Source organism: Anolis sagrei, chromosome 6, assembly GCF_037176765.1.
Source record: "Anolis sagrei isolate rAnoSag1 chromosome 6, rAnoSag1.mat, whole genome shotgun sequence".
Taxonomy (NCBI): domain Eukaryota; kingdom Metazoa; phylum Chordata; class Lepidosauria; order Squamata; family Dactyloidae; genus Anolis; species Anolis sagrei.
In genome coordinates, this window is record NC_090026.1 from 92,914,114 (window position 1) to 92,938,293 (window position 24,180).

The 24,180-nt window shown below is 40.3% G+C and overlaps 2 protein-coding genes across 3 annotated transcripts in view; both read right to left on the minus strand.

The window, feature by feature from the left end:
* Positions 1 to 7,844, minus strand: part of STK31 (serine/threonine kinase 31) — a 44,250-nt gene extending 36,406 nt beyond the window's left edge. Inside the window, exons 1-5 of the mRNA XM_067470259.1 lie at positions 7,643 to 7,844; positions 3,992 to 4,033; positions 3,859 to 3,911; positions 3,539 to 3,637; positions 1,007 to 1,081 (exon numbers count right to left, since the gene is read on the minus strand). Coding sequence (XP_067326360.1) covers positions 1,007 to 1,081; positions 3,539 to 3,637; positions 3,859 to 3,911; positions 3,992 to 4,022 — 258 coding nt within the window. The 5' untranslated portion in view covers positions 4,023 to 4,033; positions 7,643 to 7,844. The remainder of the gene's footprint in view (positions 1 to 1,006; positions 1,082 to 3,538; positions 3,638 to 3,858; positions 3,912 to 3,991; positions 4,034 to 7,642) is intronic.
* Positions 7,845 to 10,914: 3,070 nt separating this feature from the next.
* FAM221A (family with sequence similarity 221 member A) lies at positions 10,915 to 23,645 on the minus strand. Of its 2 annotated transcripts, XM_060782086.2 has the most exons (7): positions 23,418 to 23,643; positions 20,860 to 21,033; positions 18,979 to 19,169; positions 15,070 to 15,276; positions 13,021 to 13,134; positions 12,234 to 12,322; positions 10,915 to 11,011 (listed from the first exon to the last, which is right to left on the minus strand). In XM_060782086.2, exons 1-7 carry the CDS (start codon positions 23,480 to 23,482, stop codon positions 10,949 to 10,951), a joined length of 903 nt encoding a protein of 300 aa, XP_060638069.2. In that variant the 5' UTR covers positions 23,483 to 23,643; the 3' UTR covers positions 10,915 to 10,948. The 2 variants fall into 2 exon arrangements, with proteins under 2 accessions (XP_060638069.2, XP_060638070.1); XM_060782087.2 differs by lacking the exon at positions 13,021 to 13,134 and having other exon boundaries at positions 23,418 to 23,645.
* Positions 23,646 to 24,180: the final 535 nt, after the last annotated feature.

Below are 24,180 nucleotides of genomic sequence, written 5' to 3' on the forward strand. Positions count from 1 at the left end.
TTCATGCTATCCACAATTTCTACCTAAATATAAAATGAAGGCCTCGTGACATCCACATCTGAATTAATTTATAGTGAGTTTTCTGCATTCTTCCAAACCCTAATTTCTGTATAAGATGTCTGGGAAAACCTAAAGGTTTGTACATTATTTTATGGTATGAAGCAGGTCTCAATAAAAGTATCACCAACTGTGTGTTTTTAGTTTTTCAACATGGACCAGCAAAATATTTTTTTGTTTTCTAATAAAGATTATACGAGGGTGGGTCAACAAGTTCTGCCTCCTGTGTCATAAAAACATTATGAATGAGCATATAGCACCAGAAGTTGCTAGAGATCATAGTCCGAACTATCCTCTACACAAAACGACTGTTTAACATAGTCAATATGAATTTGTACACATTGTTTAACCAGGCATCAAAACCATTTTTGAAAAATTCAGGGTTTTGCTTTGTGACCCATGATTTTAAAGATTATTTAACATCATTCAAGTCATTGAATCTGAAACCATGTAAGTTGACTTTTTGGACCTTTGAAAGAGACATCAAAATGGTTTTGATGCCTGGATTAAACGATTGTAAAATGTGTACAGATTGATAGTGACTATGCTGAATGGTCGTTTTGTGTACAGGATAGTTCAGACTACAATTTGTATCAACTTCTGCTGTTATATGTTTTTATGACACAGGAAGCAAAACTTCTCTTATATCTGTGCTGAGATCCAACCATGATAAATAAAAAGTAATGAGCCTAAAACTAATAGTTAATTCTGTATTTTTTACTGAAGTGCTCTGTACCCTATTTAAACAAATTCATATACATATTGAATAGTGCTGAAACAAGGACAAGACAATTTGAAATCATGGACATGAATGACATTATCAACTATGATTTGAATTCAAAAGCCAAAAAGTTTTTTTAAAGTAGCTGCACCAATTGTACAGACTGTATTTTCAAAGTTATAAAGAAAAGAAAACCACATAGCTATCCATTCAGAAAGTGTATCTTACCTTTTCATCATTGACAACCTGCAGTATTTTACATCTGTACCAGCACTTATCTTCGGAAAAGCATCCTCCATAGATCTGCAGATCAGAACAAATTCAGACAATTTCATAAATGTTTGACTGATTTACACAATAGTATAAAGCTACCAATCAATCTATCTCACATGTGTCAAACTCGAGGTGTGTGGGCCAAATCCAGCCAGTCATGTAATTTTATGTGGTCCTGCAGATGCTGGACTACTCCTTTAGTAGTCCAGCATCTGGCTGACTGCTGCCTGGGTGTTGCTCTTTATTTACTATCCTGGACACAGTATACTATTTGAGAACACAGAAATGCTGGACCACTCTAACAACTACTATGTCAGAATACACAGAGAAGCCATTGAAATTCACAGTTTCAACAGAAAGGAGAAAACCATGAAAATGAACAATATCTGGCTACCAGTTTTTTAAAAACTCTAAAAACAGGACAGTAAATAAAGAGCAACACTCAAAAACCAGGGGAATTCCAGACAAAAATCAATCGGGGCCAGCTAACACCTCTCAACAAAGGATTCCCCAGGCAGGAAGCAGCCAGGCTTTGAAGCTGCAAGGGCATTAAATGCTAATCAAGGTGGCCAATTGCAACATTCACATTTGCCTCAAGCAGACAAGAGTTCTTTCTCCCACCCTGGACATTCCACAGATCTATAAACCTCACTTGTCTAGCTTCCAACAGATCCCTCAACCTCTGAGGATTCCTACCATAGATGTGGGTAAAACATCAGGAGAGAATGCTTCTGGAACATGGCCATACAGCCCGGAAAACTCACAGCAACCCAGTGATTCTAACCATGAAAGCCTTTAACAACATATTACTGTTGTTGTTGCTGCTGCTGTTATCCTTTATAATGTTTAATATGTTTGTCCAATACAGAAACCAGTGTGAAGCTCTGAAAGCTTGCATTATGTATTTTGTACATTTTGGTTGCCACTCTTTTGTGGGTTTTGAATATTGATGTACTTTGCAACGTGGCCAAAAAGTCTACTCTTGAATATGATCATTCTCAAAAAAGCGGTGATTTCAAAGGCTCAACACGAATTCCTGTGTCTGTTCCTCAAAGAGTATTTCACCCCTCAACTTGTCTTGCAACGTGAATTCAGAGACACCCCTGCTAAGATTATCTGATCATCAAAAGATACAAGACAAGAACCAGACGTGTACATATGATCCTATCTCTTCTGTTCCAATGCTCTCAGGAAGAGAGCTGTCTCTGTCTCTGAGATACAGTAGTAGCAGAAGTTGTAATTGGTATTTTCATCCCTTTGCTCAGCAAGCATCCACGAACATCACATAGTTTTCAGAGAAAAGAGAGCACAGAAAGAAATGAAGTGCTGTTAGCATCTCGTGAGTTGTACCCAAGCCCAATGGAATATCCCATTTATCCCAGGCAGCATAGTGTCCTGCTCTGAAAGCTGAAGTGCCAGACAGGGCTGTCATATGAAAAGAAATCAAAGACACACACAATTTAATTCAAATGAACTTTCAAAATTCATATTCTAAGAAGTGTAGATTTTAAAATGGCATATGTTAGATGTAATACTAGAACAGGCTTTCTCCACTTTTTTTTTTTTTACCCTGGAGGAATTCTTGAAATAATTTTTGAGTCTCAAAGGAACCCTTAAAGTCATTATTTTAAATCACAACCTCACACAGAACACCTCTCACCAAATCAAATCAAATTTAGTCATAGACCAGCACAGTTTCATACAAACTTAGTATGTTTAGTACATTAAAATATAAATACTGAAGCACAATAGGGGAGAGGGAGCGGAAGGGGAAATAGGGTAAAAACATACAATGCACAAGTCTATCAGCAAATTATAGATTCAAGGGAGATGATTACTGGATACAGTTAACTTTTGGGACCTACTGACCTCTCATGTAAACCTAGGAGACCCTGGTTGAAAAACTAGGATGAAAAACTTTGGGAGATTCAGATCCAAGCCTCCATTAAGCCATGAAACTTTCAACATGTCCTGCTTCACAGGGCTGTTGTGAGAATAATGTGAGGAAGAAGAAAGCTGCATGCACACTCTATAGTGTGTGTTGGTAGGATGGTAGGATAAAATTTATTTATTTATTTATTTCGAGGTTTTATATACCGACCCTCTCACCTTCAAAGAGGGATTCGGACCGGTTCACAACATGTGTTAACATACAAAAAATATACAATAACAACACAATGCCACTTCATTACACGATTAAAATATCAGCACCATACACATTAAAACATTATCATCCCAGTTAAAAGAGCCAAATCGTCCGACACCATCACAATCCCATTCATCATCCTCCTTTCATGTGGGCAAAGAATTAAATCAGTTGTCAAATGCCTTTGTTCCACAACCAGGTCTTTGTTAGTTTCCTGAACGTCATGAGGGAGGGGGCAGTTCTGATCTCTAATGGCAGGGAGTTCCAAAGTCAAGGGGCCACCAAAAATGCACTTAGAAATTAGCTATGGTATTTGCATAAACACAGAAACACAAACCTACCTTCGCAAGATCAGGGCTGCCAAAAACTGGGCTGGCTTGAGGACAGATGGTGGCTAGGTCATAGCTGATCTTCACCATTTCATTCTGTATATTAATATTCTGAAACAGCACAAGTTAAAATCAAAAGGCAGTGCTCTGACGAAAAGGCTTTTATGCAAATTACTTGAAGGACGCACGGCCAATACAAAAATGCTTTTAAGACTATAGCTAAAGATGTGCTTTTACCAAGTTTAATCACTAAGGACAATTCTAGCTTGGATCAAACTCCCAGGGCTTCAGTTACTCCAATTTTATTCAGAAACCCATGATTCTGACCTTACCTGTGCCCAAAATGTTATGGCATCGTCCACGTGACAGCATATTACACATTCAACTGTGGGCAAAAAAGAATTGGAGTCAATTTATGTATTTCAATACTCAGAAAATAAAACTTGATTCTCTTGGTACATATACCTTTATTGTTGCAATCCGAGTCCCCATACATTTTGGCAGAACCTAAAATGCAGAATAAAAAGTTTATAAAACCAGGAGTTTAGGTTAAGTGTCAAGACATTGGAGCGAATCAGCACCCCCTTCTTTCCACAACACCTGATGTGATCAAATCAAAGTTGAGGTCAGGACACCTGAGTCAAGATTGTTTCACTCCTAGGGTAAACAAAAGCTGTACATCAGGGACAAAAAACTCCAGTACTACCTGGTACTAGGTATTAAGCAGAATGGTTTTTAAATTGAGGTAGGGATTATTATTATTATTACAGTATTAGATACACAATAAGATCAGTACACAGCAAACAACATCATTATGGTGGTTTTTGTATTCAATCACAGGTCAGACACTTCCAAAGCGTGTGATGTATCAGCAAATAATGCATGCAGATCCGAGTAAGGTGGCCTTTTGCAGCTGACAGATGGTAATTTCGTCAGCACCAATTGTTTTTAAGTGCAGGCCAAGGTCTTTAGGCATTGCACCCACTGGGACCACCTTTACTGGCTTGTGCCAGAGTCTTTGCAGTTCTATCATGTAAGCTTTTCCAGTTGCTTCTTGTCAATTCTTCAGTCACTTGGGATCGCAACGTCAATGATCCATACATTGTTTTTTTCCATAATCATAAGGTCAAAAGTATTGGGCTCAAAATTCTGTCAGTCTGAATTCTGAAGTCCCAAAGTAGTTTGACGTGCTCATTTTTGTAACTTTTTCAGAATTGTGATTGTTTTATTATCAACATGTTTACTATTATATTTCTACCCCATTTATTCTCCCCACAAAGGAGACTCAAAGCAGCTTACATTTAAAGCATTTCAATTCAATTTAAAATCCACAAATATACAAACAGTAAAACAGAATTCAACTATCTTAAGAAATTAACAGTACAAATCCATAAAATGGCTTAAAAACATATTCAGAGCTAAAACCACAGCACCCCTTGACTTGATCTTAAAAACCTTCATCTTTAAACATCTGCCTGAATAAAAAGGTTTTTTTGTGGCCTGCCTTTCTTCCAGTATGGAAACCTGAAGTGGAGTAGTTAACCACTGTAGAACTTCAGGAAGCATGAGATAAAGGGATGAATATAGCCAAAGGCTTCAGGTAGAATCTGAGGATCAACCTAATATCATCATGATATCCAAAGGTTAAGAAGGCCATTTGAATCCGTTATGTTGTATCAGTGTGGTTTTATCTATTTCGTTGGGGTTTTAATAAGGGTTGAACAGCACTTGCTAAGGTTTAGGGTTTGAATTTGTTCTTAATTTTTATATTGTGTTTTTATGGGCTGTAAGCCATCTTGGGCCCTTGCTTAGGGAAAGGCGAGGTACACATTTCATAAATTAATAAATATTTCCTTCCAGCTTACGGTGGGTGATGGTACTTGCTTTTTGACAGTGGAATGCACTGCCTTGGAGTGTAGTGCAGTGGTTCTCAACCTGTGGGTCCCCAAGGATTTTAGCCTACAATTCCCAGAAATCCCAGCCAGTTTATTTATTATATATATATATATATATATATATATATATATATAATTTACATACATTAACAACTTACAATTTAAACAGAACACGAAACACTGAACATTTTACAAACACATAACCCCACCACCATGGCCCTTTGCCATACATTTATGAGTCAACTAGTAAACAAATATCATATCCAAAATTTCTGACCAACAAGGTTGTATTGTTTTTCCTTCTCACTCTTTAAAATATATCTAATAAAAACGAACCAATATGAATCAAATTCTGATCTTTTAATTTTCCCCCTGAACACCCTTGTTTCAATTGATAGTTTGTCATTTAACACTACATTCCATACTTCCCCATACTATGCTTCCAGTGTGAGATTGGTTACTATCTTCCAATTCTTTGCCATTATAAATCTCACCACTGTGAGTAAAATAATCACCCATTCTTTCTTTTCCATTAGTAATGCTAACCTAGCATCCGGGGTGATGTTTAGTCCTATAATGTTACCTATTTCCATAAATATATTGTTTCAAAAACTCTTCAGCTGGTGCATTCCCACCATATATGAAAATATGTCCCTTTCTGCATGCCACATCCCAACCAGTTTGCCAACTATTAGAATTTCTGAGAGTTGAAGGCCATGCATGGCCCTTCCACACAGCTGAATAAAATCCCACATTACCTGCTTTGAACTGGGAGATATGGCAGTGTGGACTCCGCTAACCCAGTTCAAAACAGATATTGTGGGATTTTCCGCCTTGATATTCTGGGTTATATGGCTGTGTGGAAAGACCCCAAAACATTTGGGGACCCACAAGTTGAGACCACTGGTGTAGTGGATCTCCTTCTCTGGAGGTTTTTAAACAGATTGTATGGCCATCTGTTGGGAATGCTTCAATTGTGTGTTGCTGCATGGCAGCGGGTTGGACTGGATGGCCCTTGGGGTCTCCTCCAATTGTATGATTCTACAGATAAATCTGATCAAACCTAGGGCCCTTCCTCACAGCCCTATATCCCAGAATATACAGACAGAAAATCCCACATTATCTGACTGTGGACTCAGATAACCCAGTTCAAATCAGATATTGTAAGATTTTCTGCCTTGATAATCTGGGATATAGGGCTGTGTGGAAGGGCCCCCAGAAAATCAAGGCAGAAAATCCCACGTTATCTGAGTGTGGGCTTAGATAACCCAGGGCCCTTCCACACAGCCATACTATATCCCAGAATATGAAGACAGTAAATCCCACGTTATCTGAGTGTGGACTCAGATAACCCAGTGCAAAGCAGACATTGTGGGATTTTCTGCCTTGATATTCTGGAATATAGGGCTGTGTGGAAGGACCCTTAGAATGCAAATAACAGAAAAATAGACCTCCGGAGTAATATAAAGGGGGTTTATCTTCACTTTCCTCAATATGTTTTTCACCTCAGCCAAGACTCAGTAGTATATATTTGCTCAGCATGGCACGGCGCAGACTCAGGGTGCATCTACACTGTAGAATTCATGCAGCTTGACAACACTTTGACTGTCTTAATGCTTAATGCTGTAGGGGGCTGTAGTTTTACAAGGTCTTCAGCCTTCTCTGCCAAAAGCTACTCGTGCCTCACCAAACTACAACTCCCATGCTTCCATAGCATCAAGGCATAGTCATTAAAGTGTTTCAAAATTGCATTGACTCAACAGCGTGGATCAGGCATGGGCCAACTTGGACCCTCCAGGTGTTTTGGACTTCAACTCCCACCATTCCCGACAGCCTCAGGCCCCTTCCTTTCCCCCCTCAGCCGCTTAAGCAGCTGAGGGGGGAAAGGAAGGGGCCTGAGGCTGTCAGGAATGGTGGGAGTTGAAGTCCAAAACACCTGGAGGGCCCAAGTTGGCCCATGCCTGGTGTAGATGCACCCTCAGTTCTCCTAATGCAACTGAAGCCTAAGGAAAGTGACCTGAGCATCCCCTCCTCTGGCAAAGAAAGCTGGTGCCTCCCCAAACTACAACTCCCTGGCTTCCATAGTAAAGTGATACCAAACTGCATCAATTCTACAATGTGGCATCAGTGTTTTCCCCTCAAACTTTGTTCCTCAGGGTGTTTTAGACGTCAGCTCCCAGAATCCCTGGCGAAGGCTGGAACTTGGAAGTCTCATTGTCACCTGGAGGCCTCGAGTTTGGGACTCCTCCCACTTGCTTTGGTTCCTCACAGTCTGGCAAGGTTCCTCTGTCTATCTCCTCCTCTTCTGCTGCTGCTCAAACCCACATCCCAGGAGTGGGCACAGGCCTCGAATGAAGTCAAACAGCAGCCAGCCCAGAAGAGACCAAGACTTAGAGCGTCGGGACGAAGGAGGCCACGCCCACCATGTGGCTCCCGCCGCGCGCTCAGGAGGGCAAAATGGCGAAAAAAGGGACCAGCAAGGGGGAATCTGCGCATGCGCGAGCTCTCCCCCCTCCTCCCCTCGCTCCTTAAAGGGACTTCCTCCTGTACTGCTCACTGGCCAGACCTGCGCCCACATTGTAGAATGAATGTAGTTTGAAGCCATGTGAACTGCCATGGCCCAATGCTAATGTCTTCTTCTATCTATCTAGCTAGCTATATAAATAAAAATGTAATTAGGGTCTTGTAGGTTTCTTCGAGCTATACGGCCATGTTCTAGAGGCATTTCTCCTGACGTTTCGCCTGCATCTATGGCAAGCATCCTCAGAGGTAGTGAGGTCTGTTGGAAATAGGAAAATGGGTTTATATATCTGTGGAATGACTGGGGTGGGGCAAAGAGCTCTCTGCTGAAGCTAGGTGTGAATGTTTGGATGAGCCATGTATCCAAATGGGAGCAAGGAGTGGGGCAAAGAACTCACAGGGTCTTAGGAAGGCTGGGTTAATATTAATGCCAAGAAATCCTGTTGTAGCTCCCAATATGGCATGAAACTCACACTTTAAGCCTGGTTTTGTGATTAAAGAAGTGAGCCTTTGTATGCAGCCTTAAGTGTCCCAGTTTGGGAGTTACAACCTGGATCTACAGTGCCTTCAACTTTTCCACAATTTGTTAATACCTGGAATAAATATTACTATTAATCCCCTTTGTTCTGGCACAATCTACTCAGAAATCACCAAAGTGTTAAGTTCAGTGCCACATAATCTCAGATTAAGTACAGCTTTTTCTGGGAGGCCCCAGAATTTGTTTGTGGGAGGGCAGCTGTGAAAGAACAAGGTAAGATCCTGCATTGTAATGATCCATTGGTTACAGAAGTTAGGATTGTCCATGCCGTTGTATTTCCAGTTGTCTGTGTATGGTTCTGACAGCTAGACAGTGAAGAAGTTTTAGTAAGAAGAAAATCAACTCATTTGAAATGTGGTACTATGAAACCACGGGGTATCGTATTTTTTGACATATCATGAGAATAAATGATTTACTAGAAAAGATTGCTTGATAAAAAGGCAGCAGACAGAAGTATCACGTTATGTATGGATAGATTCAGCACTGAGCATGTAATGCAGTTTCTAACCCATATTGAAGAAAGTGGTTTCGCTGTATAGATGATTACGTAAGATTTTCTAAAACCAGTTAGAGTCGGATGGTGATGACACAAACCACAAAGCACTGGTGCAGATAAAAGGCTTTCTCTTGTGTGCCCTAGTGGAAAGTTATTGTATGGCTGCCACAGTTTGAATCTAGCTTCAAACTGCATTAACTGGTCAGTGTAGATGGGGCCTCCCTCAAGGAAACCACCACCTTGAAGTTGTAAAACTTGATCAGTATGGTTGATTTTTTTTTATTTATTTTTTTTGGTCATGTCAGGAGTGACCTGAGAAATTGCAAGTTGCTTCTGGTGTGAGAGAATTGGCCGTCTGCAAGGACGTTGCCCAGGGGACACCCAGATGATTTGATGTTTTTATCATCCTTGTGGGACGTTTCTCTCATGTCGCCGCATGAGAAGCTGGAGCTGGTAGAGGGAGCTCATCTGCCTCTCCCCGGATTCGAACCTGCGACCTGTCGGTCTTCAGTCCTGCCAACACAGGGGTTTAACCCACTGCGCCACCGGGGGCTCCTAGTACTGTTGATGATATCTCCTTCATGTAGTTACTAAAAGTCAAAATCAACATGTTTACTCTTTGCAGAAAGGCATGGGGGATGCACAACAAATTTGAGATCAACCTTGAACTTTCTGGCCCTCTTGCAAAATATTATGGTTGGCACAAACCCAAATGCTCATTACCCACCTCCACAGTGAAGCATATTAGTGGTAGCATCATGTTATGGGGATATTTTTTTTCGGCATGGACTAGGAAACTTATCAAGACACTGGACAAGATGGTTGGAGACAAATGCATGGCAGTATGGAATAGCTTCTGTATTTCAAATGGTTAGAACACCAATTCATTTCATTTCCAGTGTGGAGAAGTGAAGATGTATGTTTACTGAGAAACTAAAACTATTCCATTATTTCTGCCAAGCACAAATGTATTTTATCTTGACTCCGTCAAGGAAAATAAGAGAACTTTCAAATTAATAGTCCTTTCTACTGTCTGCTATATGTTGAATATATCAGGGATTCTTATACTTTTTCTGCTCATGCCCCCCCCCCCCCGAAAATTGTACATGACACCAGCTATTTAGGCATATAAAATAAGTACACAAATAAAACATATATAAACCAGGATTTGCCAGGTTTGCTATACAAGCTGGTTTTTCTTTTTGTGGAGAACAGCTAAAACATTTTCGAACTCTCCACTGTAAACACAAAACTAAAACTGCATCACTGGGGGTGCTGATGTTTTTGCTTTGAATACGTTTTAATCAGTTTTGAAGGATTTAAAATGTTTACTTTTTAATATTAATATTTGAAAGCGGGGTTTAAGTAAACATAATAACAAAACTGCATCTTGTTGATTCGTGTAATTGGGTGGTGTTCAGAAACCTTTTAGCTTTGAACTGATTTTGTGACCTCAGCATTGAGCTATAGAGACCCCATTTGGGGTTGGGACCCACAGTTTAGGAAGCAGTGGATTAAATAATGTCCAATCCTAAAAAAGAAAGGGAGAATATCCTAATGAATTTTCCTAAATCACCTGAAGTCATATAATTCAGTTGATCTTAAAAACTAAGCAGGGCTGGACTTGGTTAGTACTTGAATAGGGGGCTCCCATGAAATACCAAGTGCTATAAGCTATATAGAGAGGAAGCCAAACTTTGATTGAAACTTTGATGAAGTGACCAATAAAGGAACAGTTAACTTTAAGGCATGCACACTCCAGGAGAAGCTTTCCTATCTTCAACTCTGGAGTTCTCACTGCATTGCAGATGTCAAAGAGATTGTCTGAAAATACGCAAGCACTGATTTGTATTGCCAATACAACACAGTTAAAAGAAACAGAAATAAACTTTAATAATAAATGAAAACATTAAAATGAAAAATGAAAACAGCAATAACGTGTGATTCAAAAGCATTTTTTTATTTATTGCTTCTCAAGAATTCTTTGATGGCAAAGGACCTTTCCCTTTCTGTGTCACAGCCTTCTGTTGTTTTAACTGCAATGGAGAAAAATGCACAAACTTTTTAAAAGATCACATCGTTTATTTAACCCAAACTCCTATAAAACGGACTATTTCTCAGATTGAAATGTATTAGTTTCCTGATAAATTACATTTTACCAGGTCCTAGCTATAATTGCCCCAAAATAAGTCAATCTTTCCCATCAGCACTCAAACACATGTCAGTTCGCATCGTGACCCTCTCTGAACTGCTATGTACCTTCTGCTTTCCTCTATTCCCAGATGCAATTGGCTTTAGCTAGAATATATGCCATGTTACATTGCTGTTCTGATAAGCATAAAGAATATATTAAATGAGAAAAGGAACATTTGCAATAGCAGAAACAAGTTCCTTAAACTAGCACAGCTGGAATCCATTCCTGGAAGCCTTAATTTTTCAATTGTGTCTATTTCAAACAACTGTGATAGATTTCACTGACCTGTCATACAAAATACCTAATGAAGTACTGGAAATACCTCTTGCCGGATATTAGGATACAGCCATAGACAAGCAATGTAGTGAATTAACATCAAGCATATAGGATTTCTGGGTGCTAATATCGTCTAGAAATCTCATGGGATTAGGTAGGGATTGAAGATAACACTGAAATTACTAGTTCTCATGCTCAACTATCATAGCCACTACAGAAATTATGAAGGGTTAGCCATGGTTAGGGCTTGTATAGGAGACCAGCAATGAATACTAATAAGCTTGATAAATCATCTTTTGAGTATTCCTTGTTTAAGAAAGCCCTGCGAAAATCATGGGGTCACCATATGTTGACAAGTGGCTTGAAGGCATATATGCACATGCTCCAGATGGAACCACTTGGGTAGCTATTTCTTTTAATAAATTTTATGTAATTAAGCACTGGGGGAAGTTTGTTCAGTTGAGCTACAGCTGAGACATGTGCATTGGTTTCTTAATAACATTCCTATTCATTTATATAAAGGTAATAGCAAGACAATAGCATATAACTATAAATTAACCTAACCAAATTTAAAAAGATAAACATAAAAAATTTAAACGTAAGATATAAAAAATTAAACATTGATAATACAATAACATTTATATTAAAATGACTACATTGCAATATTTTCTGAGATATAATCTGCCAGCGTACAACCAAGTTATATAGACCATTAAAAACAGTACATTAAACATTTTTTCATCTATTAATAACATGTTTGTTTTTAAATTAGGTATACACACACTTACCTTTGCTTGATACTGTCTTTCAAAATAAGCCATGTCATCTTCCTCAGGTCGCCTTAAACTGGTGGCTTGCATTGCTGTACTTGTTCCACCTTAAAAGCAACACAGTATTTTCAGCTCTTTTGATTTTAAAATGCAAGGACTTTTCAAGACATACCAGTTTTCTCAATGAATGCTCATCATGAGCTTTTCTAGAAGTCTCATTAGTTTGCAAGGAAAAAATCTAAGAATGCAAGTATAATCTTTGTTTTAATTTGAAGAAATAATAATAAGAATATTTGTAAATAAAGCTCACCCGATTTTAATTTGTTGTATTGTAAAATAGGTTCTTTAATTATTTTAATGGTTTAAACGGGTTTTTTAAAAATAGTGTTTGGTTTAATTCTATTTTAATGTTTACAATCTTTAGGTTTAGCACTGTTTGCGACTGTTGAGTCTCTATTAAGAGAAAAAAATAGTATGCCGATAGCAACAACAACAACAACAACAACAATTTATCCTTATTCCATTTCTATTTTTAGACCGAAATGTACTAGGAAGTACAACAGCCCATCACAAAAACCTGTAGAAGCATGACAGCAATGGAATACATAAATACACTGTTTGTTTGTTTTTTATCAGAGTGCACATATTCTAAAACCTTCTATTTCTTCTCTCACCAATTCCCTGATCTCTAACTATACAAGCTTCTCCATAATCTTATCCTTGCAAATATTTTTTTGGGCTAGAGGCTCCTTCCTTCTCTTCATTCAGGAACTGAAATAGCTCAAAAACTATTTAATGTCCGTACCATCTGTTAACTGCGACTGTGCTTGAGCAGAACTGGAAGGTCCTTGCAGTGCTCTTAAAAAGGGATGATCCATATTGGTTACAGGAGTTTCAAGGAACTGAGTAGAAGGAGCTCCTTAAAATGAAACATAAAAACAAAAGGAACATCTCAGTTTACCACTGGTCAGGTTTACTAGCCATAAATTTTAAAATAGTGCTTCAATAATATCATTGAACAAGTAAGTACAAGGACTTACTGGCAGATGATAGGATATATTGCACCACAAATTGAAAAAGTTGGAGATGTTGATATTATGGACAACATTGTTAGCTACAGTACTAATGCCATCAGAACAAATATAGGAACACAGCTGGCCTCTGGATTGATTACACTACCCGGGCCTTTTCTTTTATCTTTTTATACACAGCTTATTATTGCTAATTAATTTTAGGTCAGGAGAGCCCTCTGTAAGCAATCATAAGTTTACTACCAAGGCCATAAGTGTTGTTAATGCAGAAATACTCCTTAGCAGTATACATAAGATAGAACAGACCAGTCTTCCTTCTCCATGTCAGGGGTGCTTTGAATGTGATTTTCCTGCTCTTTGACAGGGGGTTGACTGGATGACCCATGAGGTCTCTTCCAACTCCATGATTCAAGGATTCTATGATTCCATCCACAAGTTTGATCAGAAAATGCTGGGCACCAGAGCCTTAAAGTTGAGGAGATGAAAGTTTCTCCTGGAGTGTGCCTGCCTTGAAGTTACCTGTTGAGCCTTAAAAATGCTGCTAAAATATGAGTTTTGTGATTTCAGATCAAGAAAAAAATCCAGTTTACTGTGCCCTTCAGCTCCCAAGCCCTGTTATAAATATTTGAATAAACATGGCAATATCCCTTTAATTTTTAAGAAAGAAAAATCAGCATATTCATAAATGTACCTGATTTATTATTTATTTTTTGTCGTGTCAGGAGAGACTTGAGAAACCTGATAAAAGGCACTCTTTGCCAGAGCTATTTTTTCCCAGGAGCAAATGAGATTTTGAAGAGAATCAGAATATTACTGTACTCAAATGAAGCATAGCAATTTCAGGATAGCATTAGAATTTCCCTTCAGCATACTCTATATTTTCTTTGGAATCAACTTCTGTTAAACTCAGCAATCCGCAACATAGTTTAACTTTATGAAATGTCTCCAGCTTTATGTGTTTATGATAATGGCAGTTGCAACTGGCTGCTTAAATGTGGAAATACAGATCCTGGTGCCATCTACATATGAGCAACCCTCAATGCCCAAGCGATCAAAGACTACTCCTGATGGCTTTATATTGTATCAACACTAAGACAATACGTTGAGCATCAAAGAGATCAAAATACATGATATTGGATGTCCATCTCCAATATGACATTTGTGAGTGAAATTTTAGCATTTGTTGTAATACATGAGATTGAAGTACCATGCTGCTATTGGAAAAAGTCTTTTGTTGTTTCAAATTATAGAAGTTTAATTTGAGTGAATTGTCCAAAACATTTTTGATGTACCTCTATGACAGTGGTTCCCAACCATTTTTTGACCAGGGACCACTTGAACAGAAACCACTTCAAGCAGGGACCACTCTCCAACATGAGCACCAAAGGGTTACGAATTAGTTTTTGGTCAACTTTAGATTTGGTTTGGTTATTTGGGGTACTGATTCAGAAAATTGCATTGGATAGATCACATCAGCTCTAGTTCCTGATACAGAACATATGCCATCCAGTAGTCATCATCTGCTAGCCCACAGAAAACCATATTTAATAATCTAGAGCTAATGTGGTAGTAGTAATCTTTTATGGGTAGTCAGCCTCTCCTCTCCCAATATCCCTGTGACCTTGGCACAATAAGAGGGTTTTGCAAGACCAGTCGCTCTCGTTGCCACATGGTTTCAAGGCAACAGTGTAGTAATGATGAGGCTGCGGGCCTTGTATTTTTCTTCTTGCAGACCACTTATGGTCCACAGACCACAGGTTAGGAACCATTGCTCTATGAAAAAAAGAGTGAAATCACCTTATATTTCAAGTCCTAGTTCTTACCTATCCCGCTGTCATCTAGTCTCATGTAGCCTTCTGCTAGTGAACTAAAGCCAGTTAGTCCTCCCATTGCAGCATAAGGGACATCATGCCCCACTGGCTTTCCTTGGGCCAAGCGCTCCTCTTTGGTTTCCACCACTGTTTCATGAGCATATGTTGGTTCCCCACATCCACATGTGAAGCAACTGTGAAACCCTGAACATTTGGAACCTAACACAAAACATATTTTAAATAAATTAGACTATCACTTTCCATTCAATGGTACTTCTACTTGAGAATTCTCTGACTGTAGCCTACACTGAAAAAGCCTCTTAATGTGATGCACATAATGCTTTTATGTTAAGCCGCTTTGAGTCCGCTTCAGGGGAGATTAAGCAGGCTATTAAGAAGAAGAAAAAGAAGAGGAGAAGGGGGTGATCAGCACTGGGTGCAGTGTCTAAAGACCTTGGCCTGCACTTAAAAACAATCAGCACTGACAAATTACCATCTGTCAGCTGCAAAAGGCCTCCCTGCTTGGATCTGCATGCATTATTTCCCGATACATCACACAGTCCTAAACACTTGGGAAATGTCCGACGAGTGATTAAATACAAAAGCCAGCATAGTGATCTTTCTTGCTGTGTACCAATATTCTTGTGTATATAATAACAATCATAATCATAATAATACTCGAAGCTAGGCTAAACATGGTGAAAATGTGTAAGAAAGACAAGATTGTAATTGGTTTCCCGAATACAATTCTGCATCTGAAAAACATTGTGGGATAGTACTACTAACATAAAACATCCTTTGGCAATTTGTAGATAGCTTCTGCTTCTCCAGATGGTAAAAACTATGACTCTTACGCCTCCTTGAAAAGCCTGTGATCAGACTCCCAAGATCGGTCTGCAGTACAGATTAAGAAATCATGAGCATGCAAATGAACCAAATGTGAAGCATTAAGAATGAATGTTGAATGAATTTTCTAACGACAAAATTTGAAGCCTTCAGTCATTTCCTTTGTCTATTTGTGGTTTTAAGCACAATATTTAAAGAACAAATGGAAATATTGTAAGCACAATATTGAAAGAATAAATTAGTCCCCTTGGGAAGATAGGATAGGATAAAATACAGTTTGTTTATTTATTTATTTATAACTAGCCATCCCTGCCACGCGTTGCTGTGGCCCACATGGGAGTTCTGTGTGGGAGGTTTGGCCCAATTCTGTCATTGGGGGCGGGGGGGCTCAGAATGCTCTGTGATTGTAGGTGAACTATAAATCCCAGCAACTACAATTCCCAAATGCCAAGATTCTATTTTCCCCAAAACTCCACCAGTGTTCACATTTGGGCATATTGAGTATTCGTGTAGAGTTTGGTCTAGATCCATCATTGTTTGAGTCCACAGTGATCTCTGGATATAGGTGAACTATAACTCCAAAACCAAAGGACACTGCCCACCAAACCCTTCCAGTATTTTCTGTTGATCATGGGAGAACTGTGTGCCAAGTTTGGTTCAATTCCATCGTTGGTGGGGTTCAGAATGCTCTTTGATTGTAGGTGAACTATAAATCCCAGCAACTACAACTCCCAAATGACAAAATCAATTTTTTTTTTAGTGAAGGACATACATTGGGTTGTTAGGTGTCTTGTGTCCAAATTTGGTGTCAATTTGTCCAGTGGTTTTTGAGTTCTGTTAATCCCACAAACGAACATTACATTTTTATTTATATATATGTATGTATTTATTTACTAGTCATCCCCTGCCACGCATTGCTGTGGCCCAGTCTGTGTATATGTGTTTTGTGTGTTTATATATTTGTGTTTATGTGTATATATATGGTTTTGTGCATGCATTGTAATGTTTTGGTCTTTTTGCTTTGCTTTTTAAATCTCTTTGGCTGTGTTTTTAATGTTTTTATGAGAGATGGTCACTTGTTGGCCTGATAGGTGTCTTGTGTCCAAATTTCTCAATTCGCCCAGTTGTTTCTGAGTTATGTTAATCCCACAAACGAACATTACATTTTTATTTATATAGATTTACAATATTTTAATCCCACCCTTCTCAAGGCCAAAGGCGACTAAAGGCGGCTTACAGATTGGCACCCATTTGATGCCATAACAGTCCACAATATACAATTAAAACTTTTAAAACAACATTATAAAACAATATAAAAACCATTAAAACACACAGTAACCTATGTCTTCCTGTTAATCTCATTTTCCATGTTTCAAACTTACATAATCCCGTGTTTGTCTATTGCACTGCATTTCCAAAGGCTTGTTCAAAGAGCCAGGTTTTTACTTTTTCACTATATCTATATATATAAATTTGTTAGGGGCATCCAACGAGGAAACAAAACTCAAAAAACCCCCAACGAAACTTAAACAAAATTCCCATGCCCATAACACAACCCACAAGGTACAAACATATCTACTCAAAATGAAAAACAACACAACAACACACTCACAAAACGGCAAAACAACAAAACTCAAAAATCCCCCAACGAAACTTAACCAAAATCCCCGTGCCCATAACACAACCCACAAGGTACAAACATATCTACTCAAAATGAAAAACAACACAACACACTCACAAAACGGCAAAACAACAAAACTCAAAAAAAACCCCAACGAAACTTAACCAAAATTCCCATGCCCATAACACAACCCACAAGGTACAAACATATCTACTCAAAATGAAAAACAACACAACAACACACTCACAAAACGGCAAAACAACTGAGCATGCGCATTGGCGCCCAGCCGCAAGTTCCCTGGCGCGCGCACATGGCCTTCCGGCCAACGTTCCCTCTGCGGAAACCATGCCCACTCCAAGCCCCACCGCGCCGCTTCCCGCACACACACACACCCTGCCGCACACACACACGCAACCCCACGCTCCATCACTCCCCCCACCGCCGCACACACACGCAACCCCACTCCCCCCGCCGCCGCACACACACTGGCAACCCCACTCCCCCCGCCGCCGCACACACACACGCAACCCCACGCTCCATCACTCCCCCCGCTGCCGCACACACACACGCAACCCCACGCTCCATCACTCGCCTGCCCCAATCTTACCTCCTTTTACTTCACGCCACCTCCAAACCCCACCCCGCCCCTTCCCGCCCTGTCAAAATCTAGGAAAGACAGGAAGGAAGGAAAGAAGGAAGAAAGAGAAAGGGAGGTAAAGAAAAAGGGGGAAGGAAGGAAAGTTAGAGGAAGAAGAAAAGGAAAGAAAAGGAAAGATGGAAGGAAAGAAAAGAGAGACAGCAGAAGAGAAAGAAAAAGGGGGAAGGAAGGAAAGAGATAGAGAAAGAAGAGGAGAAGGAAAGATGGGAAGGAAGGAAGGAAGGAAGGAAGGAAGGAAGGAAGGAAGGAGGGAGGGAGGGAAAGAAGGAGAGAAAGAGGGAAGATTGGCCACAGCAACACGTGGCGGGTAAAGGTTGTTATTTCTATTATTATTATGATGATGCTATTGTTCCTATGAGACCCTTTTAGGGGGAATGGGAGAGGTGTCAGGTCCCAGAGGCAATGCATTGCATTATTGTTATTGTTATGATGGTGGTGAAATAAAAGGAAATAAAAAGTGAAAGAAGGAAGCAAACAGGGAGGGAAGAAAGGCAAAGGAAGAAAGGGGGAGGGAATGAAGGAAAGAGAGAAGGATGAAACCAAGTAGTGAAAGAAGGAAAGAAAGAAAGAGGTAGAGAAGGAAGAAAGGAGAGAAAGGGGGAGGAAAAGGGGGAAGGAATAGGTAGGGACCTCTCTTTCATAATAGTCCAGATATCTACCTCAACTTTGATAAGTTTTACTATAGGCCACAGCAACGCGTGGCAGGGCACAGCTAGTTCACTATATAGTGAAAAAGAATATATTCAGTCACTATATTCAGTTAAGGCATGCTTACTTATAGCTAAACCATACTTACATATGGTACATGGAAACCCAGGTGCTGGACTGTGCTGATCAGCAAAATGCTTACATCTACAGCGGATGGGATGAGTGCCATTGAGAGGGACAAAGCTGTAAGATGCACATAGACATCGGCTGACCTTACAGGGCAGAGAAATAGGGCGTTCCTTTGGGATCACATCAAAATCTGTTTTGTGCTGTTTATACCTGGGAAAGGTTTTTAAAAACACACACACATTTGCAGACATTTTAAAATTCCTAACTGACACTTTAATTTTTCAAATCAATGTTTTCAAATCTATTATAGAGGGAACCAGGGACAATGAATTAGCCAGTAACGAACTCAACTGTCACGTATCCTCCAATACATGGCAAGGATTTGGAGCAGGAAAAAAGGGTAACATGTTTAAGATTCACTCATTATACTGAAAAAGATTCATGCTATTGCAAATCTGGCTTTGAAATAAGAATTGCCATTCTAGTGGAGAATCCAAGAATCCCTGTCTAAATCCCCTATAATTTAGAATGAGGCAAGGGATCTCTCATTTTGTGCTAAGTTACCAGAAAAAGACTTAAATTTCCAAAGCTACAGACTTTTGAAGGAAACACCCTGGTACAATTATTTCGAAAATACATTTCAGTGTTATTCCGAAGGAATTAGGCTTTAATCCCAGAAGAAAATCCTCTTAAGGTTGATTCCAATACTACATTCCACTATTAAGATGTTTAATGAGTACGAAACATGGTGAAAAACAGCTAAAGGTAGAAATCATATCTTGTGTTGAAAAGTCCAAAGTGAATTTAACCAATATGTTTTTCAGGAACTCAGCAAAAGTTCTAAGACTGGAATCCTCCAAGTCAGTAAAAGTTTGTACTCCACCAAAGGGAGAGTAAGCAATCAAAGTGAACTTTTAGTAAGCACAGACTGGCTATGACAGAGGAATGTAATGCCCCAGTAACATTTCTTTTCACTACCTGTGTGCAACAGAGTTGTTACTAATAATCAGATAGTAGAAATCAGCATGTGGGGCCATCTATAATGCTATAGAATTGCTTGAAAATTCAGATTAGAATACAGCTGACCTTTTTTTAAAAAAAAATCAACAACACTACAGAAAGAGTCCTGAAGTAATAATGAAGACTCGGGGATAAATGTTAGTACCGCAAAAGTACTTCCTCAAGAGATTTGTAAAGGTCCCTTCCACACATCAGTATAAAATCCACATAGAACTGGATTGTATGGTAGTGTGGACTTAAAAAACCCAGTTCAAAGCAAATATTGTGGATTATCTGCCTTGATATTCTGGGTTATATGGCTGCGTGGAAGGGCCTCAGTTTAGAACTGCCTTAGAATATTCCAACTCAAGCATGTTATCTACAGGGTTGCTGTGAGTTTTTCAGGTTGTATGGCCATATTCCAGAAGCATTCTCTCCTGACGTTTTGCCCACATCTACGGCAGGCATCCTCAGAGGTTGTGAGGTCTGTTGAAACTAGGCAAGTGGGGTTTATCTATCTGTGGAATGTCTAGGGTGGGAGAAAGAACTGTTTGAGGCAAGTGTGAATGTTGCAGTTGGCCAGTTTGATTAGCTCTGATTGTTTCCTGGGCCAGCTAACACCTCCCAACAAAGGATTCCCCCAGGCAGGAAACACCCAGGCTTTGAAGCTGCAAGGCTACTCAGTGCTAATCAAACTGGTCAACTGCAACATTCACACTTGCCTGAGACAAGAGCTCTGACTGAAAAGGCAGGGTATAAATAAAGATAATTATAATATTAAACTACCTGACTGTCTCAGAAGTTCTCTAAGATGTAAATTCTCAAGTTAATTATAGTATCTGTTCATATGAAATGCTTCTATTGAAGAGCAAATAGCATTGTATAAAACACAAAACCTTACCTATGAGTGCAAAAACAAAGGGTTTCAGGGCCCACAAGTTTACAATCCATGCCAGTTGGGGATCTCCAGCTCACATACAATCGGTTTTGTAAACGCATTGGCAACACCTTTTTCTTGTATTGTTCATATTCTTCAGGGGTAAAGAGTTTTCCTCCATCATCTTCACCTACAATTCTGTAAAAAAAAAGTGTTCACTTCCACAGCATTTCCATTACATGGACTAATTCATGTTTACTTTGCTTTCTGTTACAATTAATTATATTTCTCTATAATTTCTGCATATAATTATATTTTAATTAAAATTAAGAACTAACACCAAATGCACCAATACATGAAAAGTAACACTGAAATGGCTGTGACTTGAGACATAGAATAAACTGGAGAATCTTGGAGCAAAATGTGGAGTCTGAAACATTTGGAAATTTGGTCTTATGCTCTTAAAGCACCAGATCCTGCCTCATCTCTGAAGCTAAGCAGGGTCAGTTCTGGGATAGTACTTGTATGGGAGACCGAGAAGGCGATATTTCAGAGGAGGGAACTGGCAGAACCACCTCTGGGTATTTCTTAGCTGAGAAAACCCTATGAAATCCATGGGGTTGCCCTAAATTCACAGACGATTTTAAGACATACACACAACTTTCCTCACCACTATGTTTACATGCCAAGTTATGAATGGATCAACAATGTAGAATTAATGCAGCTTGATACCACTTTAATTACCGTGGCTCCATGGTATGAATTTATAGGGAACTGTAGTTTGATGGGGCACCAACATGCTTGACAGAGAAGGCTTAAGACCTTTTAAAACTACAACCGCTTTGATTCTGTACCACCGAGCCATGGCAGTTCAACTGGTATCAAACTGCATTAATTCTGTCTATTCATCATACGCTGGGTCTGTGATTCAACCAGCCATGCTGAAAACAGAAAAGGACAGAAAGAAAGGGAAATACGCTTCCTTCAACTAGCACAGCGTTTCTCAACCTTCCTAATGCCGTGACCCCTTAATACAGTTCCTCGTGCTGTGGTGACCCCCCAACCATATTTTTTAATTTTTGTTGCTATTTCATAGCTATAATTTTGCTACCGTTATGAATTGTAATGTAAATATCTGATCTGCAGGATGTATTTTCATTCACTGGACCAAATTTGGCACAAATACCAGATACACCAGAATTTGAATACTGGTGGGGTTGGGGGGATTGATTTTGTCATTTGGGAGTTGTAGTTGCTGGGATTTATAGTTCACCTACAACCAAAGAGCATTCTGAACTCCACCAGCAATGGAACTGAACCAGACTTGGCACATAGAATTCCCATGACCAACAGAAAATGCTGGAACGGTTTGGTGGGCATTGACCTTGAGTTGGGAGTTGTAGTTCACCTACATCCAGAGAGCACTGTGGACTCAAACAATGATTAATCTGGACCAAACTTGGCATGAAAACTCAATATTTTCAAATGTGAACTCTGGTGGAGTTTGAGGGAAATAGACCTTGACATTTGGGAGTTGTAGTTGCTGAGATTTATAGTTCACCCACAATCAAAGAGCAGTATCAACCCCAAACTTCCCACACAGAACCCCCATGACCAACAGAAAACATTGTATATTCTGACAGTCTTCAGCGACCCCTCACACCCCCTTGCGACCCCCTTAGGGGTCCCGACCCCCAGGTTGAGAAACACTGAACTAGCAGGTCCTTCCCATCATTCTTTATACAGGTAGGCTACATCATTATTACTGTATAAGTGTCTTCAAGTTGCATGTCGACTTATGATGCCTCTATAAATGTCATAAAGCAAGGAACAGAGGTGGTTTTGCCAGTCTCTTCTTCTCACGTTTAGTCTGGTATGCATAAGTTATGGTGATGAAATGCTTTCCAAACATGCCAAGAGGCACTCTCTTCCTTATGCAAGACTGAATGTTAACATTCCAGGAGAGGAGTGACCAGTGGGGTGCCACAGGATTCTGTCCTAAGCCCAGTGCTGTTCAACATCTTTATTAATAATTATGGGAGTTGAAGTCCAAAACACCTGGAGGGCACAAGTTTACCCATGCTTGCGGGACAAAGCGCCATGGATTCAAACTGCAGGAAAGGAGATTCCACCTGAACATTATGGAAGAACTTCCTGGTGATAAGAGCCAATGGAGAGTGGAATCTGCTGCCTCAGCGTCTCCTTTTCTGGAGTCAGGATGGCCATCTATGCAGAGTGTTTTGATTGTTTATTCCTGCATGGCAGAAAGAGGTTAGGCTGGGTGGCCCTTGGGGTCTCTTCCAGCTTGAGGATTCCTACCAAAATCAGGAGTGGCGAGAAGCCTTCATTCCTTTTTCGTTATTTTAGCTTGGTATGAATAGGTTGTGATGGCGAAATGCCGTCCAGACATGCTCAGAGGCGCTCTCTCTTTACCCACAAGGCTGAATGTGTTCATTCCTCTCCAAATCTGGACCGGGAGGGAAGGCTCGCTCAGAGTCAGCCCGCCATTCAGGTGAAGGCGGAAGAGGCCTAGCTCGCCTCCCCTGTCCTTTCCCGTGCCATTGCCAGGCCTCAGTGCTCACCTTTTGTACTCCAGGTATTCGTCGATGGCGGCGGCGGCCCCCGGCTGAAGCGTCAACCGCTCCATGGCTCCTGCCCTGAAAAGAAGAGGACGAAGAATGCTGGCGATGCGGGGAAAGGGCCTCCTCGGGCGGCGAGAAGGAGAGGGCGGCCCGAGAGAGAGGAGGAGGAGGAGGAGGCGGCCGGCCTGCCCTTCTTCCCTTCTCTCTCTCTCCCCGCCAGGCGCGCCCCCGTTGCTAAGGGTTACCAAGGGCCTTGCTTCGGACGCGCACCCGCCTGTGTCGGGACAGCAAAGGGATTGGGAGACTCTCCACTGTCCAATTGGTGCAGTTTAAAACCGTCTTAACCGCCCTTACTCAATCCTATGGAGTCCTGGGAGGTGACAAAACACCAGAGAGAAGTCTGAAGGCCTTGTCAAACTAGGACACTGTGATCCCATCACATTGAGGCACGGCACCCCCTCGATGGACTGTCACCTTGTCGTGGTGAGGGGGCTTGCGTGTTCCGATGAACCTGTGGGCACAACAACTGGAGTCGTGCACTCCCAGGAGTGGCCGCGGGGGAGGTCCCAGACCAAGCACAGTCCGAAGACCCAAAGACCTCAACGGCGGAGCAGGCGGAGGATAACATGACACATGTTACAACGGCTGCGAAGGCGGAAGAAGGCTGCAACAGACTGAGAAGCCATGGTCATTGTGTTAAACTACATCACCAGTGGAACCTCATCTGTGAAGACTGTGTGTTGTTCAGTTGTGCACTGACCTC

Bases quoted from the DNA above. Each gene is read 5' to 3' on its own strand.
- FAM221A (XM_060782086.2), bottom strand. From the start codon at position 23,482: ATGGAGCGGTTGACGCTTCAGCCGGGGGCCGCCGCCGCCATCGACGAA. The intron at 13,135-15,069 runs GTAAGAACTAGG...TTTCATTTTAAG, and splicing joins ACTAGATGACAGCGGGATAG to GAGCTCCTTCTACTCAGTTC. The intron at 11,012-12,233 runs GTAAGTGTGTGT...TCTCCATTGCAG, and splicing joins AAAGACAGTATCAAGCAAAG to TTAAAACAACAGAAGGCTGT.